The sequence below is a fragment of the Penicillium malachiteum genome (genome assembly GCF_028827825.1).
Source record: "Penicillium malachiteum strain IBT 17515 chromosome Unknown utg000004l:1.0-4883003.0:1.0-4884900.0, whole genome shotgun sequence".
NCBI classification, from domain to species: Eukaryota; Fungi; Ascomycota; class Eurotiomycetes; order Eurotiales; family Aspergillaceae; genus Penicillium; species Penicillium malachiteum.
In genome coordinates this window covers 3,140,730-3,156,447 of record NW_026643097.1, presented here as the reverse complement: position 1 = coordinate 3,156,447, position 15,718 = coordinate 3,140,730, and the positions used below count along the sequence as shown (strand labels likewise).

General features: G+C 45.8%; 5 protein-coding genes across 5 annotated transcripts; 2 read left to right on the top strand and 3 right to left on the bottom strand.

Annotated features, from left to right (window-relative positions):
- Window positions 1-22: 22 nt before the first annotated feature.
- On the bottom strand, window positions 23-1,964 carry N7483_009259 (uncharacterized protein; the record flags this gene model as incomplete). The annotated part of the gene is made up of 7 exons (XM_057092686.1): window positions 23-486; window positions 540-841; window positions 901-1,165; window positions 1,233-1,585; window positions 1,637-1,704; window positions 1,761-1,873; window positions 1,949-1,964. 7 exons carry the CDS (start codon window positions 1,962-1,964, stop codon window positions 23-25), a joined length of 1,581 nt encoding a protein of 526 aa, XP_056943860.1.
- A 3,633-nt stretch (window positions 1,965-5,597) lies between these two features.
- Window positions 5,598-5,988, top strand: N7483_009258 (uncharacterized protein; the record flags this gene model as incomplete). Its single annotated transcript, XM_057092685.1, has 3 exons — window positions 5,598-5,778; window positions 5,838-5,907; window positions 5,973-5,988. The coding sequence occupies 3 exons, from the start codon at window positions 5,598-5,600 to the stop codon at window positions 5,986-5,988; spliced, it is 267 nt and encodes an 88-aa protein (XP_056943859.1).
- A 1,568-nt stretch (window positions 5,989-7,556) lies between these two features.
- prp28 (mRNA splicing protein PRP28) lies at window positions 7,557-10,130 on the bottom strand (the record flags this gene model as incomplete). Its single annotated transcript, XM_057092684.1, has 3 exons — window positions 7,557-7,710; window positions 7,773-9,751; window positions 9,831-10,130. The coding sequence occupies 3 exons, from the start codon at window positions 10,128-10,130 to the stop codon at window positions 7,557-7,559; spliced, it is 2,433 nt and encodes an 810-aa protein (XP_056943858.1).
- Window positions 10,131-10,745: 615 nt separating this feature from the next.
- On the bottom strand, window positions 10,746-13,169 carry N7483_009256 (putative mRNA splicing protein (Prp39); the record flags this gene model as incomplete). Its single annotated transcript, XM_057092683.1, has 4 exons — window positions 10,746-12,132; window positions 12,598-12,701; window positions 12,809-13,024; window positions 13,101-13,169. 4 exons carry the CDS (start codon window positions 13,167-13,169, stop codon window positions 10,746-10,748), a joined length of 1,776 nt encoding a protein of 591 aa, XP_056943857.1.
- A 356-nt stretch (window positions 13,170-13,525) lies between these two features.
- Window positions 13,526-14,181, top strand: N7483_009255 (mitochondrial 54S ribosomal protein mL59; the record flags this gene model as incomplete). Its single annotated transcript, XM_057092682.1, has 2 exons — window positions 13,526-14,080; window positions 14,140-14,181. The coding sequence occupies 2 exons, from the start codon at window positions 13,526-13,528 to the stop codon at window positions 14,179-14,181; spliced, it is 597 nt and encodes a 198-aa protein (XP_056943856.1).
- Window positions 14,182-15,718: the final 1,537 nt, after the last annotated feature.

The following is a 15,718-nucleotide window of genomic DNA, read 5'->3' as shown; positions in this document are numbered from 1 at the left end:
TGATGAAATTCTCCTATAACAATTATGCGTCCTGTCTCTCGTTTTGTTGAATAATAAAGTCCGACTCGTTCCCTGAATCTCCAATCCTTTCAAGTACCTTGCATGTTTCAGAAGATAGTTTTGGTCCTTTGTAGATTCTCCTCCCACCGATAAACCACCATACAACCACAAGAATAGCCATCCCATATGATACCAATGAAGTGTAATTCATCGTTGAAGCAGTGACAGGAGGCCGGTCATACGGTAAGCAAAAGAACACATTCGAGACGAAAATGTAGATCAGTGCAATTGCATTGACTGCATATCCCAGAAATCCATCTCCAAGGTAAAACCATCCCGGCGTAGCTCGTTTACGTCCAGTGAAGAAATGAACACCGATAGCAATACCATATGAAGTACTCGACATAACGGCGTAGGAAGCAACAAGTGCATTGAAAGCAACGGTGGATGCCACGTACAGAGCTCCTAGGGCGGTACTTATCGTCGCTAGAAGAATGTTAGACTCCAGGGTTTAGTGAATTGGATTCTGTTGTGCTTACTGATAAGAATATTGGCTCTTGCAGGCATCACACTGTACTCATCAACTTTTGAGAAAAAATCGGAAAATGGAAGAGCGCCGTCTCGCGCAAATGCCCAAACACATCGCACGGTGGCGATTTGTGCGCCGATACATCCTGGAATCGCGGCGAGGAATATCACGACACCGCAGGCGAATGCGGATCTTGTATCTTGGAATGCTATTTGCATGATGCTTGAAACTGGGAAATTGGCTTCGGATGCTGTGAGAATGGTTTCTAGGGAACCTGCTGCGTAGAACAGGGCGATGAGGAAACAGAAACCGCTGGATTAGGTTGCTGTTAGCAAGAGGAGTGTGATGTCTATTGTGATATGGTGACTTACAGCGCGAATGACCCAAACCATTGAATCATAATTGTCTTAGGAATATTCTTCGATGGATTCGGTACCTCCTCGGCCATATGTGTTGAACTATCGATTGTGCCGATAGAGAATGCCGGTGCAACGAGACCGAGAATGAAACTCATACCATTTGGCCAGCCAGTTGAATTGGTGTATTCTGTCCAAACAAATGAACTAGTAGAATGGGATTTTGGAAGAACAGCGAGACAAATAATGAGTGTAAACCAGGCGCCCACGTTCACGAATACTAAATCTGAATTAGCTGTCTCTTCTACTAGACGTAGAACATGGAATAGCGAGCTGGAGTAACATACATCCGACCCTGGTATAATAGGGTAATATCCTATTCCCAAATTGAATAAAAGCCGCAAAGGACCAATTCAGCACAACGAATACAACAAACACATGCCACGGTTTACTGACATACTCCGGATGCCATAACTGATATAATCCCGTCACCTCGAGACCGGCGACAGAATATAATGAAGCAAGACCGAGCGTCCATCCGAGCATATTGAAATATCCTGTTAGAAACCCTACAGGACGCGAGTACTTGGGTCCTGCTAATGCAGCCGACCAGTGATATACACCAGCAGCAGTAGGCATGGCGGAGGTTAATTCAGCCATGGATAACGCGATGAATAGGAAGAAGAAATTATCCACGATCCTAAACTTCCAGTTAGTTCATCATGATCATGATTTCGTAAGGATATCTCACCATGCGTATAGTAAACCTGCAGCACCACCATTATAGATTGAAGTAATGATAGATCCGATAATCGCGGTCTGTGCCAGTTCATTAGTCGCGTTTACGTGTTTAACTCGTATGATGCATCGCATACCCATGCAGATGCAGTAATGACTGCATTAGCGGCCATAGAAAAAGGTGTAAACTGTCGGTGGAGTTCCTCTTTATGACCAAGTGCCGCGAGCACGGTCGCATCATCCGTGGGGCCTACCGCTATGTTAGCCATGTTTTGGTTCAAGATTGGTGGATCTTCCGGGGATCCAGGGGTGATCAGGGACTAACCTTGCCGCCGTGACATTTCTGGGCCTGAACTATGGATATTTTAATGATGAGTATTGTAATATTAGAGACAATTTAGAGGCTCTGTGATACACTTGGATGTGTCCAGAGAATGTCGTTCAGGTTGTTAATCCCGGAGAGAATCTGGGCTCTCGTTAGCGCCTTTTGAGGACTCAATCAGGAGAGATTAGAATATTAGAATACTAGTGGGGTACTAGTAAGTATAGAGAGAGTGTGTGATAATCACAAGTAAAGTAATAGGTTATATTGACTAATATAGCTATATCCTTACTGACAGACTAATCTCTGATCTTTCTCCTCTTGGCGGGAAGCAGGGATTATCTGTCTGTGTGTATTCCAAGGTTACCTAGGTATATCCACAGGACCACAGGTGCTAACGTGACTCCCGGCCGTCCCGATCACCCATCGAAAATCGCGTCTTCCCATCCATCTACACACTTCAATCACCTACCATGCCACCAATTCGCTCTGAATCTCGGCAGAAATTGGCCAATCAAGTGGGCAAGACTTTGTTAGCTCTTGACGATATTTAAAATGGTCGTATTACATCTTTTCGCGCTGCAGCAAAGCTATATGAGACACCCTACACTACACTCCACGCGCGTGCGCATGGCCTGTCTTCACGCGTTGATAAACGCCCATCTGGCCATAAATTAACTCAAATCGAAGAGGATTCACTTACTAAGTGGATTATCTCTATAGATACCCGTCGAGCAGCACCTAGGCCATCTACTGTACGAGATATGGCCAATATTCTACAAGCTACATGTAGTAGCCACCCCCCACCTACAGTTAGCAAGAATTAGCCATCAACCTTTATAAATCGACGCAAAGAGATTCGGATATGTTTCTCTAGGCGATATAACTACCAACATGCTTTGAATAAAGACCCTAAATCAATTTAAGCATGGTTTATAATTATATAACAAGTTATCAATGAGAACAGGATCTAACCTAAAGATATCTACAACTTTGATAAGACAGGCTTTGTAATAGGTCTTATTTCAACACAGATAGTTATTATACGATAAGAATACTATAGTTGGTGTACTATTTTACAGCCTGGAAATTGTGAATAGGTAAATGTAATTAAAGCTATCTATACAGATGGCTATTCATTACCACCATGTGTGATTTTCAAAGGCAAGGTTGCTATCGCTAGTTGGTTTGATAACCTACCAAAAGACTGGCGATTTGAGGTCTCACCTAATGGTTGGACTACCGATGAGATTGGCCTACGTTGGCTAGAAAAGCTATTCATCCCATCAACAAATTCACGTGTTCGTGGTCGTTTTCGGTTATTAATTCTTGATAGCCATAGAAGCCATCTTACACCCCAATTTGACCGAATCTGCACTGAAAATAATATTATACCGCTCTGTATACCTGCACATTCCTCACATATATTATAGCCACTAGATGTTGGTTCTTTTACAGTGTTAAAACATACATATGGTCATTTTATAAGCGACCTTGTACGTAAAGGCTATAACCATATCGACAAGCTTGATTTCTTAGCTGATTTCTAACATACCCGGTTAGAAGCTTTTCAACCAACTACTATTCAAAATAGCTTTCTAGCTACTGGATTAGTACCAATTGATGCTGAAAAGGTGCTTTCTAAGCTCAATATTTCTCTACGAACACCTACACCACCAAGCAGCAGACTAAGCAGCAGATCTAGTCAATTTACACCCAAAACACCTAGAACTATTACCCAGCTTCAGAAGCAAGCTTCAATGCTTAAAGATCTTCTGAAACAGCGATCAAACAGCCCTCCAAGCCCGTCCAAATTGATGCTAGATCAAATCATTAAAGGACACTATATATCGCTACATAACACTGCGCTACTAGCGTAAGAAAACGCCAATTTACGCGCAGAAAACGAGAAGAAACGACAAAAACAGAGCCAATCACTTAGACAGATACCCTGTAAAGATGGTCTAACAGTTGAAGAGGGCTTACAGCTAGTCCAACAGCTAGATTCATTGGATAGAGCTGCTGGGGTCAAGCCAGACACACAGGCTGAGCCGCTAATTCAGCCGAATCAGCGGGCCCCCAAGGCTCCGCCTAAATGTAGTGGATGTCGAGAGATTGGCCATCTGATCAATGTATGTGGAAATCGTATTTATAACTAAAAATATTGGTGTTGGGTTGAAATATTTTAAATTTAAAAACTTCTAGTGGGATGGGTGATTGGGACGGCCGGGAGTCACGTTACCTATTGACCAGCTTCAAAGACTACTCGAGGAATGGGGGCCAGGAAAGGTTACGAATGCATCTCTCAGATGAGGAAATTCATCCACTAGAGCACTTCGAACAGACATCGAAGATCATCGGTAGATGCTGATGATCCTCCTCGTGAGATTGTAGACAGTGGAATGGACACGTCCAAATTCCCAGGGGCTTCTGAATGTCCATTCATTGATGTTGACATTTCAGGGACTTACTTCGACGTAAAGTCCAAATGTTGTTTCAAATAACAGCGAGAGAGCTGGAATAAATATAGACTCGTATTAATTGACACACACTCACACCTGGGCAGAGACATAGAAAGAAAGAGATGAGACATTAGAGGCAAAGGCAGCGACTTCTAATATCAAGCATTCAACATTTGAACGACGCACAGATGGTGTTTGAACAGCACACATGTGCAAAAAGAACACTGCCTCCTTATAATAGTGCCGATCCGTAATCAACCTTTCTACTAGTAATATGTAAACAGCAACTGGCAGAGGAGGTTAAAATTTGGAAACGCGCTTCCAAGGTTTGGGGTGGGTGTCCAGGAGGCTGAGTCCCACATATATGTATGGTTAGTGGTAAAATATGTCTCAAATGTTGATGCCAGTGTGTATTCAGGCATCCTTCAGCTCGCATTGACGACGGACAGCTGGAGTGGTCAGACCGACGTCGTGGGGCCTGGGTAGGTGATGAATTAAGCACAGGAACATGGATCTAGGCCTTCCAAGGGTCGAACTACAGTATTACCTAGGTACTCCCTCAAAGTCAAATTACTAGGCTCAGCTTAATATATCGATAATTACTGGACGTGCATTCGTGTATCAAAATACTATCTATTACATCTGCAGGTGCCCAGGTGCCCACATGCAGCCACATACTGCACATACGGAGTACTACCCAGGTCGTAAGTACTCCGTACACCTGAGGAAGAAGAACACTTGGCATACATATCAGGCGCGGCTTTCCCATTTAGGGAGAAGCGGGGTAAGGTACCCAGGCGAGGCTGAAATCAAGACCTGAGGTTGAACTCCCCCAGGTGCCACTTTTTCTCCTAAGGGGTCAAAGAAACCTCAATTGAAATTCAAAAGTCATTGCATTCCTATGCCTCTTCGTGCAGACCCATGCTTCATTAAGAGCGGTTCTATAAGTTTTGCTAAGAGAATCACTTACAAGGATCACAACATGTAGGGAAAAAAGAATCCTTATTGTTGGTGAGTTCCTCCTATCTCCCGGAACTTCGATGATCGATGATCACTTTGCAGTACTGATACCTTTTTTGAAGGTGCCAACAGAGGGATTGGCTTGAATCTCACTAAGGCTTTTGTCAAACGCTCATGGGATGTGACTGGCTCGATTCGCCCTCAGAGCCGGGTAGATCCATCTGTCAAAGATGTATGTATCTAAATTTCCCGCGCGAACATTGAACTCAAAACTCACTGCTTTTCTTTTGGGGAAGCTCGAGGAAACCGGAGCGAAAATTTTGGAAATGGACTTTCTGGATGAGTCCACTATCGAGCATGCGGCCAGGGAGTATGGTGATCAGCCCCTCGATGTTCTCGTCAACGTTGGCGGTAGGCAGAGCCCAGTTGAACATACCTCTCTATATCCTTTTTTTGACTTCAATTTATAGGACTACCACCGAACCCCAAAGCCTGGCAAGAGAATACCCCCTCGCTTCTCTCAGAAAGGTTCTCCGTCTGGTAAGTTAGACTCTAATATTTACCTTGCTTATTTGGGCTGACTACTTCCGCTTCCTACTTTCTAGGGCCCTTTCATGGTAATAAAGCACTTCCTACCGACAAGGCTGACAGAGTATGACTCGGTGGATGATATGGATACCTGCATCTCGGGGATTACTGAGCAAATTGAAAAGCTCACGAAAGTAAACAATGGCCAATTCATCAAATGGTCAGGCAAAATACTACGGTTCTAAGCAAGTATGCATTTGCGAGCAGGCCATCTACATCAACTTGATTTCCTTCCCGGTACTAATACTAGAGAACTAACAATCCCTGGCACGAACTTGAATTTAAAGCGATTATCAAGATTTCCAAGTCATATAATAGTCTTCACACATACATATGATGTCATTTTCAATGTTCCATACACATGGTAGACACATACCGAGGCTACCTTTCTCTGCCAAGCATAAAAGCATACGAAACGAAAGTGATTTCCGTGAATTCCGATAACTTTCGAATAAACTTTCAATCAAGTTAGAACCACAACCCTGTACGCGTTTGCAGTCATAGTATCTTGCCCACTTCCATAAGGATCTAGCCCTCCAAAGAAACATAGTATCCAGTAACACTATTAGTAACAAGTCACTTACCAAACCCTTACTGTACAGAAGATGACAATAAAAAGGGGACAAGGAATCAGAGAAAGATATCTTCGACGAAAACTAACTACCTTATTCATCTAGCCTGAATTCTTTGTTGTTCCAGAGAGGGTCCCTCTTCCTTTTCTATAACCCTAGAACCTCTAATCTATTAGATCTTACCATCTTTCCTACTTCTAAGTTAATCGGTCGCTAACTGTCCAGTCCCAAGTCCTTTTGCAAGTGGGTCCGTAACACCCTTAATATTTCTCTTTTGTATGAGAGTGTTTGGTCTTTATGCATGTGTTAAATCTAATCTTTAACCCTGTATGTTATTAGGATATAGCCATTTTGCTATCTTCTCTGGTGATGTTTCTCTTTAGCTTTATTATTTTTGCTTATGAAATATAGCTTTTGGGTCGTTCTGGGTGATAGTATGACTACTTAATAGATCAATTAATGTTAAGTGGTGCTGAATGTTAAAGGCTTTAAATGCTGTGCAAGGAGCCCTAGAGCAATATTGAATGAAATTTTGTGTAGAAACTAGAATGTGGAGAGACCTTATCATCTTAAATATCTTAATAATCCAGCCTTAAGCTTATGAAGTTTACTTAATATGGGCATAGTATAGGCTATAGAGTATACTAGTCCTAAATTATCATATGTTTTATTTTGCGAGTACCTAGTATCGACTTGAAGTGTCGAATCAGATGCTGCACAGGTGCATAGGTGGTGGATGTTTAATGGTATGAATCGTTCAAAGGTACTATTCACAGGAATGCAGCGATAGTGCCACTACGCATTCAAAACTTAGCCTTCTGATAATAGATATCAATACACTCAAGTGCTATGAAAATGATACTATTACTCGACATTCACTTGTGAGCAGCATTCTTGGCTGGTAGGTTATAATTGATATACGCTGGCCAGGTGGAAGGTGAAAAATTGACGCATTCATTCAAATGCAAGGTGGCATCCATAATATAGTATTGTACATAAGTTGCCAGGTCTCTAGATATCAAATAGTCACTAGGCCCAGCCTCCCTTCCCACCAAATCCTGAGCTATCTTCGATCTTCTTTCCAGGGCCACGATTGGGCTTTGACTGCGCAGCCTCATGCTTGCGGAGTTCCTCAGGCACACGCGAGATTGGCGACTTGATGAGCATCTGTTTGAGATCATACCTGCGGTTTTTATTAGCATCGAAACCAAGTGAATACATAGGGAAAGATAAAAGAAGACATACATAACATCGGCATCCTCGCTGCCAAGGAAAGTGATAGCCACACCACTCTTGCCCGCACGACCAGTACGACCAATACGATGGGTATAACTTTCAATAGAAGTGGCCATGTTGAAGTTGATAACGAGTGAGACGTCGGGAACATCAATACCACGTCCAGCCAGATCTGTCGCAACCAGAACATCGGTAGAACCATTGCGAACGGACGCGAGAGCGGCTTCACGTTGATCCTGCGTTTTAGAACCGTGTAAAGTAACCGATGAGAAGCCCATCTGTTTGATTTCTCGAGCAATGGCATCACAGTTTCGCTTGATGTTGACGAACACAATGATCGGAGGACGGAAATCGCCGGAGGAAAGAATTTCTCCCAGACGCTTCTTCCGCTTGTCTTCGCCAGGAACCATCTCCACGCGCTGCTCAACTGTGTCAACAGCCTCACCAATAGCACCAATAGTGATGATGGCTGGTCGTCGCAGGTACTTCCGGGCAATGCGCTCAACAGCTGCAGGCATGGTGGCTGTGTACATCATTGTCTGGCGGTATCGGTCACGGCCTCCAAGGTGTTGGCTCATAGCTCGTGGGTTCTCGGCCTCTTCAGTGTCGGGCTTTTCATTTGTAACGGGAAGAGCGTCAAGAATTTTATTGACAGGTTCTTCGAAACCAAGATCGATCATGCGATCGGCTTCATCCATAATCACGTAGCAACACTGACTGAGAACCAACATTCGTCGCTCGATACAGTCGACTAGACGACCAGGAGTGGCAATGATAATCTCCGCACCATCGCGCAAACTATATGCCTGCTCCTCGAGAGAGTGACCACCGACAATACTGACAACGTTGAAGCCGAGAGGCTGGGTAAACTTCTTGGCTTCGATCTCAATTTGTTGCGCCAACTCACGAGTGGGTGCTAGAACAATGGCATAAGGACCGTCGTTCTTGCGCCATTCAAATTCATCCAGTCGAGGTAGCTCTGAAATGTAGACCAGAAGGGGCAGTAAAAATGCAGCAGTCTTACCGGAACCTGTCACGGCAACACCGATAAGATCACGCGACTGCAAAGCAATGGGAATAGCAGCGCGTTGAATAGCTGTAGGATCTTTATAACCGACACGATCAATAAGCTCCAGCAATCGCTTGGGAAGCTGGCTCTCCTCCCAAGAACGCATGGGGTTGGGTACACTGCCACCCTTAGTAGCGATATTGAAATCCTCCTTGAAAATACGCCAGTCACGCTCACGCATATGTTCGAGTCGCTTCTCGCTCCAGTGTTTATCCAGCTGATTCCGAGAGCTCTCCTCACGGCGACGGCGTTCCATCTCCATAATTTCCTTTGCACGTAGACTACCCGATTCTTGATCCTGGGTTTCCAGGGCCATGGCGTACTTGCGCGCCACATCATCCGCAACGTCTTCTCCGAATCCAGCCAAACGACCCCTTCCGAAGAAGTTTGCTTCGTGGCGATGTTGATATAGCGGATTATAATCACCGCTGGTGTCTTCTTCAGTGTTCCATTCGAAATTAAACTTGCGGTCTGTAGTACGCTTGCGCTTCTTCTTGGCGGAGAAGCTGGACGTCTGTTCTGTTCCCATATATCGTTGCTTGATCAATGCTGCTTGAGTTTCGGCTTCATCTTGCTCTGAAAGTCGCTTCTCTGCTTTGGCGTTTTTGCCTCCCTTTGATGGAGGTGGAGGTGGAGCCGTGTCTTGGTTTCTGTCTTGGTTTCTGTCTTGGTTTCGAGACCTCATTGATGCTGGCCCTGTGGGGGTATCTCCCCGCATTGCGCGCGGTCCAGTTGGGACCCGGCCATTCGAGTCTCTATTATCATAGTTTGGTTCGGTAGGAATTGATGTTGATGGAGTAGGAAGATTCTTGCGATCTGCGCCATTTGCCTGTGCCTTAGCTTGTCGTTCAGCTTCAACTTCCTTCGCACGCTTCTCCAACGCCAGTTTTTCTCGTTGCGCTTTTGACAGGAACTTCGGCTATAAAGTTCAGAGAAAATATTAACAAGCGATTTTTGAGAGACCTCAGAGGTACAAGGGTTGAATGTAAGAGGAATACCTTTGCGGCTGCTGCATCAGCTTCCTTCTTCTTCCGAATCAAATCCTCTACACTTAGTGGAGCTGCCGCTGGACGCTTTGCACCCCATCCTTGCTTCTTCTTTTTTGTTTCCACGGGCGGCGCAGGTGGTTGGTCTTCTGGTGGAGGTGGAGGGACCGTAGCATCTGGCGGCGGAGGCGGAGCACCTAAATCCTCGGGGGGTGGAGGAGGAGGAGTTGGAGGGCGTTCAATAGGGTCTGAGGGAGGAGCCGGGGGAGCTGGAGGAGCTCCATTAGAGCCAAACATTTCGATATCATCCATCGTTAATTCAAGATGAGAATAACGATATAGTGAGGATTTCAAAGTGAAGATGATTATCGCGGTTATCAATTGATCGCATATCGAATTTATACGGTAGGCGATATTGACCAAGTACGCAGCTACTCGAGTTACCCAAAACTCACCAGGTTAAGAGTCAAGACTAAATGCTTTAACGCTGTGTAGTACATTGGTTAAAAACTCAATATTCTCAGTATCTACATTACAATGGTCACTCTAACCAGTCTAATTTGAATCAGATGAATTAAAACAAGTGCAACTAGAGTACGGACTCGAAGTACACGGAAACTGTCTGAGCATCGACCGTCGCTCAGTTCAAACCACCACCCCATAGATAGGAAAAGTGGCATAAGAGTCAGATAGAGTCAGTCTCAAACAATCAACTCCAGTTTGGCACATCCAGGGTTCGCTAACAAGCCTGGGGGAAATAAAGATAATAACAACATGATGCTACATAGAAGGAAAGTCACCCACCCCGTTAGATATCAATAATGACCTTCGAAAACAAACAAACTGAGGGGGAAAGCCTCAAAACTCCAGCAGCGTTCGTAAATAAGCATGTGAAAAAATGGATGTCTTGCATGAACTACGTCGCATTTAGGCAACGGCGGTACCGTTCGCAGGCTCTGTTTGATGGTAGTCCTGGGGCTGCAGATGTCCTGCAGCTATCTGGTCAGAGGAAAACTGGGGCAAGGTAGGGGAGGCATGAGTTTGGGCATCGGAAGTAGATTCCACGGCAACAGAGCCACCAGTTCGAGGAGCAGCAACGGAAGGTGGACCATGAATCTCTCGATCCAGAGTCATATACTCCTTGGCAGTATCTTTAGTACCGCGTTCTAGGAGGTATGTCATGTAAATTTGCACCAAATCCTTGACTGTCTCCGGGAAAAGTGTGCTCTTGGATCGCAAATCAGACACTACTTTCTTGATACGCTCATATTGAACGGCCTCGGTCTCAGCGCTAGTGGGTTGCTCAATCTCGAACATGAGATAACTGTTCCAGAAGGGGCGACTATCAAGGTAATACTGCTGGTTGCCTTGGAAAACCTTGCGAGCGTCATCAGGAGCACCCTTAATCTTCCACAGAAGGCGAGCCCATTCAGCAACAAGGGCAGCCTTGGTTGCCATTTCTACCTGAGGGGAGTCCAGCTGAGTCGTGTAGATCTCAATAGCTGCATCTAAACCACCGTGTCGGCGAGACATATTAGCCAAAGAGATGATGGTTTCAACGTGACTTGGCAAGTAGAATAGGATAGAATGGTGGATATCCTTAGCAATGTCAGTGCGGCCGGACATCTCTTCAAAGTAGGCATACTGCAATCGAATAGCTGGGTTGGCAATTGGCACGTAAAGACAGCTAGCTCGCTGGTAGATGATGCGAGCCTCCTCTTCCTTGCCTGACTGGGCGGTCATCCAGCGGGCATAGCGGAGCCAAAATTCATCGTAATGAGCACATGTCACGAGGCAGCGCTCGTACAGGAATTGGATGCGGGAATACGTGCCTTCGGCTTCTTCGAAATCCAAGTACTTCTTCCAGTTTGTCAGCTGGCCCTCATCCAACTCAGTCACATGGAAGTATGGACGTTTGATTTCTGACTCGTAGGTCCAGCGCTTGGTGGTTTCAGTCTGGGTCTTGGAGAACACCTCCAAATGGTAGTTGTCAACACGCAGTCGCAGATCACGATCAATCTCAGCCTCAGCCTTTGCTCCTGGGGGAACATCAGATGATGCAGCCTCTAACTCGGCACGGAACTGGGATAAAATATCGGCAGATGCCAACTCAGACAAGGGCTGGTTCTGGGCAAGCTGTCGGTAGCGCTCAAAGTATCGTGCATACTGGTGCATAGGAATGTGGATAATGCGACTCAGGATACCGAAGATCTTGTCTTGCGCTTCCACACGTTCCTCAAACTCGATATATTTGTCCCAGAATGGATGAGCTAGGAAGTCAAGGCCTACGCTGTTCGCACCACGTTCGAAAAGACTGGCAGGGGTTAAGGTCAGTAAGCATAATAATCCAAAAGGGGGAATGGGAAAGAGATAGGAGATTAAAGGGGGAAGGGGGTGAAGAAAGGTACGGCAAACGTCATGGTCGACTCTCTCACTGAGGTGACAAGACCCAAGGAAAATCAACGAGTAATGGGGTAGGCATCAAGTGTTTCGTGAACGCGGGCCCCTTGGTTTTGGTGTCCAGGCAAAGTGTCAAAGAAAAAAAACCCATTCTTGTGGTCAAGAGAAGGGAAGCAGCCTGGATGAGCCAAGGGTGAGAAGTATACACCACTTTTTGAAGTCTAGGTGATCATGCAACGGTGTCTCACCCATCATCATTGAAGTGCTCATCCCACGCCTATCCATGCTTCAAATCACATCAGGGCCCAAGATTTCTCGAGCTGCATCGATAAAGGTTACGGGGAATAGGGAAGGAAATCGGCTTGTTATATTTACTTACTCTCGAATGATGTCTGAATCGTGAGAAGTCTCAGCCTTGAAACCACAGTAGTTGGTCCATAGGTCGACTGATGATGAAATGCTAGCAACACCTCTTTCATAGACCTAAGAGATATAGTTATCAGCATTGCGACGATACAGAGCGCGACAAAACATGCCCTGCAAAGGCGAAACATGAACAAAGCATAAACGACGTAATGGGTATCACATACCATTTCTGCGGCTTCCGTTCCTGTGATGGAGAACTCCATGTCGGCATACTTCTTCCAGTATCCGAAAAGAAGCGGGAACTTAGCGAGGAATCGATCGTAGGCATGACGGGCGGTAGTGATAGCCTGGGGGTTGGAGTTGCGGTTGAGGCCGCCTTCGAGGGCCTCCGCTGTGCGCACGAGCTTCTCCCAGGTTTCAAAGTTGTCAGGGTCATCGCTCTAAGAGGAATGTTAGAAAGATACGAATCGCGCAAAGATACGATCTGTAAGCAAGATGCTGTGGGTGTATGCTTACCAGCTCAGCCTCGAGCTTTCGCAGCTCCGCATTCTCTTCATCAGAGCCGCCAAAGTGATAGTCCGCCATATTGTATATTGACACGTGCGCGCAAAAGTCTAGAGCTCAACGCATGTAAAATAGTGTAACAACTATCAATAATGCGTTCGTGTTGATAACAATGAGGTGGATGGTAAGAAGAATATTCTGGAGGCTGAAGAGGCTGAAGCCAGGATAATCGCGAAAATGTCAAACGGGAAAAGACAAGACGGATGTTGCACGGCCTGAGGCCAAGATAATGCTGGGCGGTGGAGTTGAGAAACATGATAAAATTGGAAGGCGGTGAGATATGAAGCCGGGGAGTCTGCTCAACTTTTAAATCACTGTGAGTCCGAGATCACTCACTTTTGGTCAATCTGGTCATTCCAATTCAATAATTGCCCATCATGCCAGCAATCCCGGCAAATGTGGCAGAGCTGCCCCTTCGCCTACGAAATTTCTTCGCTCGCTATCCTCCTCAGATCTACTCTTCACTCGCAGCGCCCCGTTCAGCTCCGCCAGCAGGTCAAGCTTCTACTGAGCAACCTCTTCCATCACCTTACACCCCCGATCGCGATGCCAAGGGTGCTCAAAAACAAGATCGTGAGGCCTACTCTGCTGCTCGCTCTCTCCTCTGGGACTCTCCCAAGGCTCCGAACCCATTCCTGCCCAAAAAGATTTACAGCACCGGTAAATGGATGGGACCCCGATATGGACTACGACAGCAGGCCGACCTTGTGAAGTTGGCTGCCAAATACAATGTTGAGACGCTCTTGCCACCTGGTCCTAAGTCTACAGAATACAAGGCTGTTAAGCTGGCTGAGCGGGGTTTGCGTATTAAGGGTACTGGTATTGGCCAGAAGGTCAAGGGTCACAAGTGGGAGCGTACTATGGAGGCACGTCTGGAGGATCGTCGCAAGGCTATGATCGAGATGCCGGAGATGATTCGTTTGTGGAAGCAGGTAAGTTATTCCTCAATTGTCATTGTCATTGTCATATGGAAGCTGACGCATTTCTCCAGAGAGGTCATGGTCGTGGCTGGCGCCAGTGGCCCAAGCGGTAAACAAAAGACCTGGACTGGTCATGTTTTTGATCGTTTCTCGTTTAATTGCAAGTCGACTCCTCTGTACCCGCTTCTTTTGATGTCCACTTGCTTCCGGGTTCTGGGACTTCTTGGCAGCGGTCTGTATGAACATTGCAGGGGTTTAGGATGGGAGTTATTTTTTTGGCGCCATTTGGCGCCCTTTTCACCATTTTGTATTATATCATGCATGGGACTAGTACTCGAACTTACCCTGGCAGCTTTACCAACATTATTTCAATTCTATGTGCATAAGCAAGTTTGAGAACACCCATACAGTCCACACAAGCCATGGGCGCCATGAGAATGGCAATTTCCTTTCCCCGTGCATCTGAAAACGCCACACCGCTGTTCGTATTCAAAGACGTCGCTTGGTTCGAACCCTATTAATAAAGTCAATTCATGAGCATCATACAGAGTAGTTCATGACCTGCATGAGACAGGCCAATGAAGGTCAATATTGATTCGACTAATCTGCAGGAAACGGCCCCAACGGTTGAAGGCGCTGATGCCCAGATCCTAGCGCATGTGTAATAAAATAATACGGCTTAATACGCGCCCAAGTGCTTTAGCGCTAATGTCATATGCGTGATAAGATTTTGATCACTGCTGGTATAGAGTAGAGTTTCCAGATGTCTAGGATATATATCACAATATCCATTGTCATGACCCCAATACTACGTGGCTGGGTGCTAAGACCCGCCATATACCACATTGTGATAATTTTAGCCGACTTGATCAGTCTATCAGCGGTCTATCAGCCTCCAGGGCTGTCATGAGTGGGTAAGCTGACATTTTGACGAGTGCCGAGCCGCCCCCAAACTATCACAAACCATCAGGTTGATTCAAGCGAGGGATATGCAGGCCATTTGATTATTCCCTCTCGACCGAGGCTCACATTATAGCTAGGGTATGATGTAATATAGGTATAGCTTCGCATTCTAGACTATATCCCTCCGATGCATGAACTCGTAAGCTTTGAATGTTGGAACTCTGGAATGGAGCCAACTCATCTTAGCCCCATTCGGTGATATCTGACCCTGATAGCCACTCCCCACCCACCATGACCCCTCTCAGACCATAACCCCTCTCAGCCTGACAAGATACAACTTTGAAGTGAGCATGGAGATGCCCTGGTCGAGTGATGTTTCGAAAATTGGATTTTAGATTCCAAGCATTTTCCAAGTTATGGTCCAGCATTACATGACTCCATCTACCAACTGCAGACTATGTGAAAAATTCTTGGTTCCTTGATTCGCTGCATATATGCAAGTGAGTTCACCAGTCTAGCATGGCTAACACTAGCGTATCTTGGTTCTATAAGAACAATGGATTGTCCTGAAAAGTCCCACATCCAAACCCCGATCGTTCGCTTGGACTTGCACCAGTGATCCACATCGGAGAAGTCAACGCCCCGTCGGAAACCGCCGAGTCATTACTAAAGGTACGAAGTACCCTGTTCACCTGGGGCAGCTTATCCGTGTTGCCCTTCTCGCCGTTTGATCTTTGTTCTTTGATG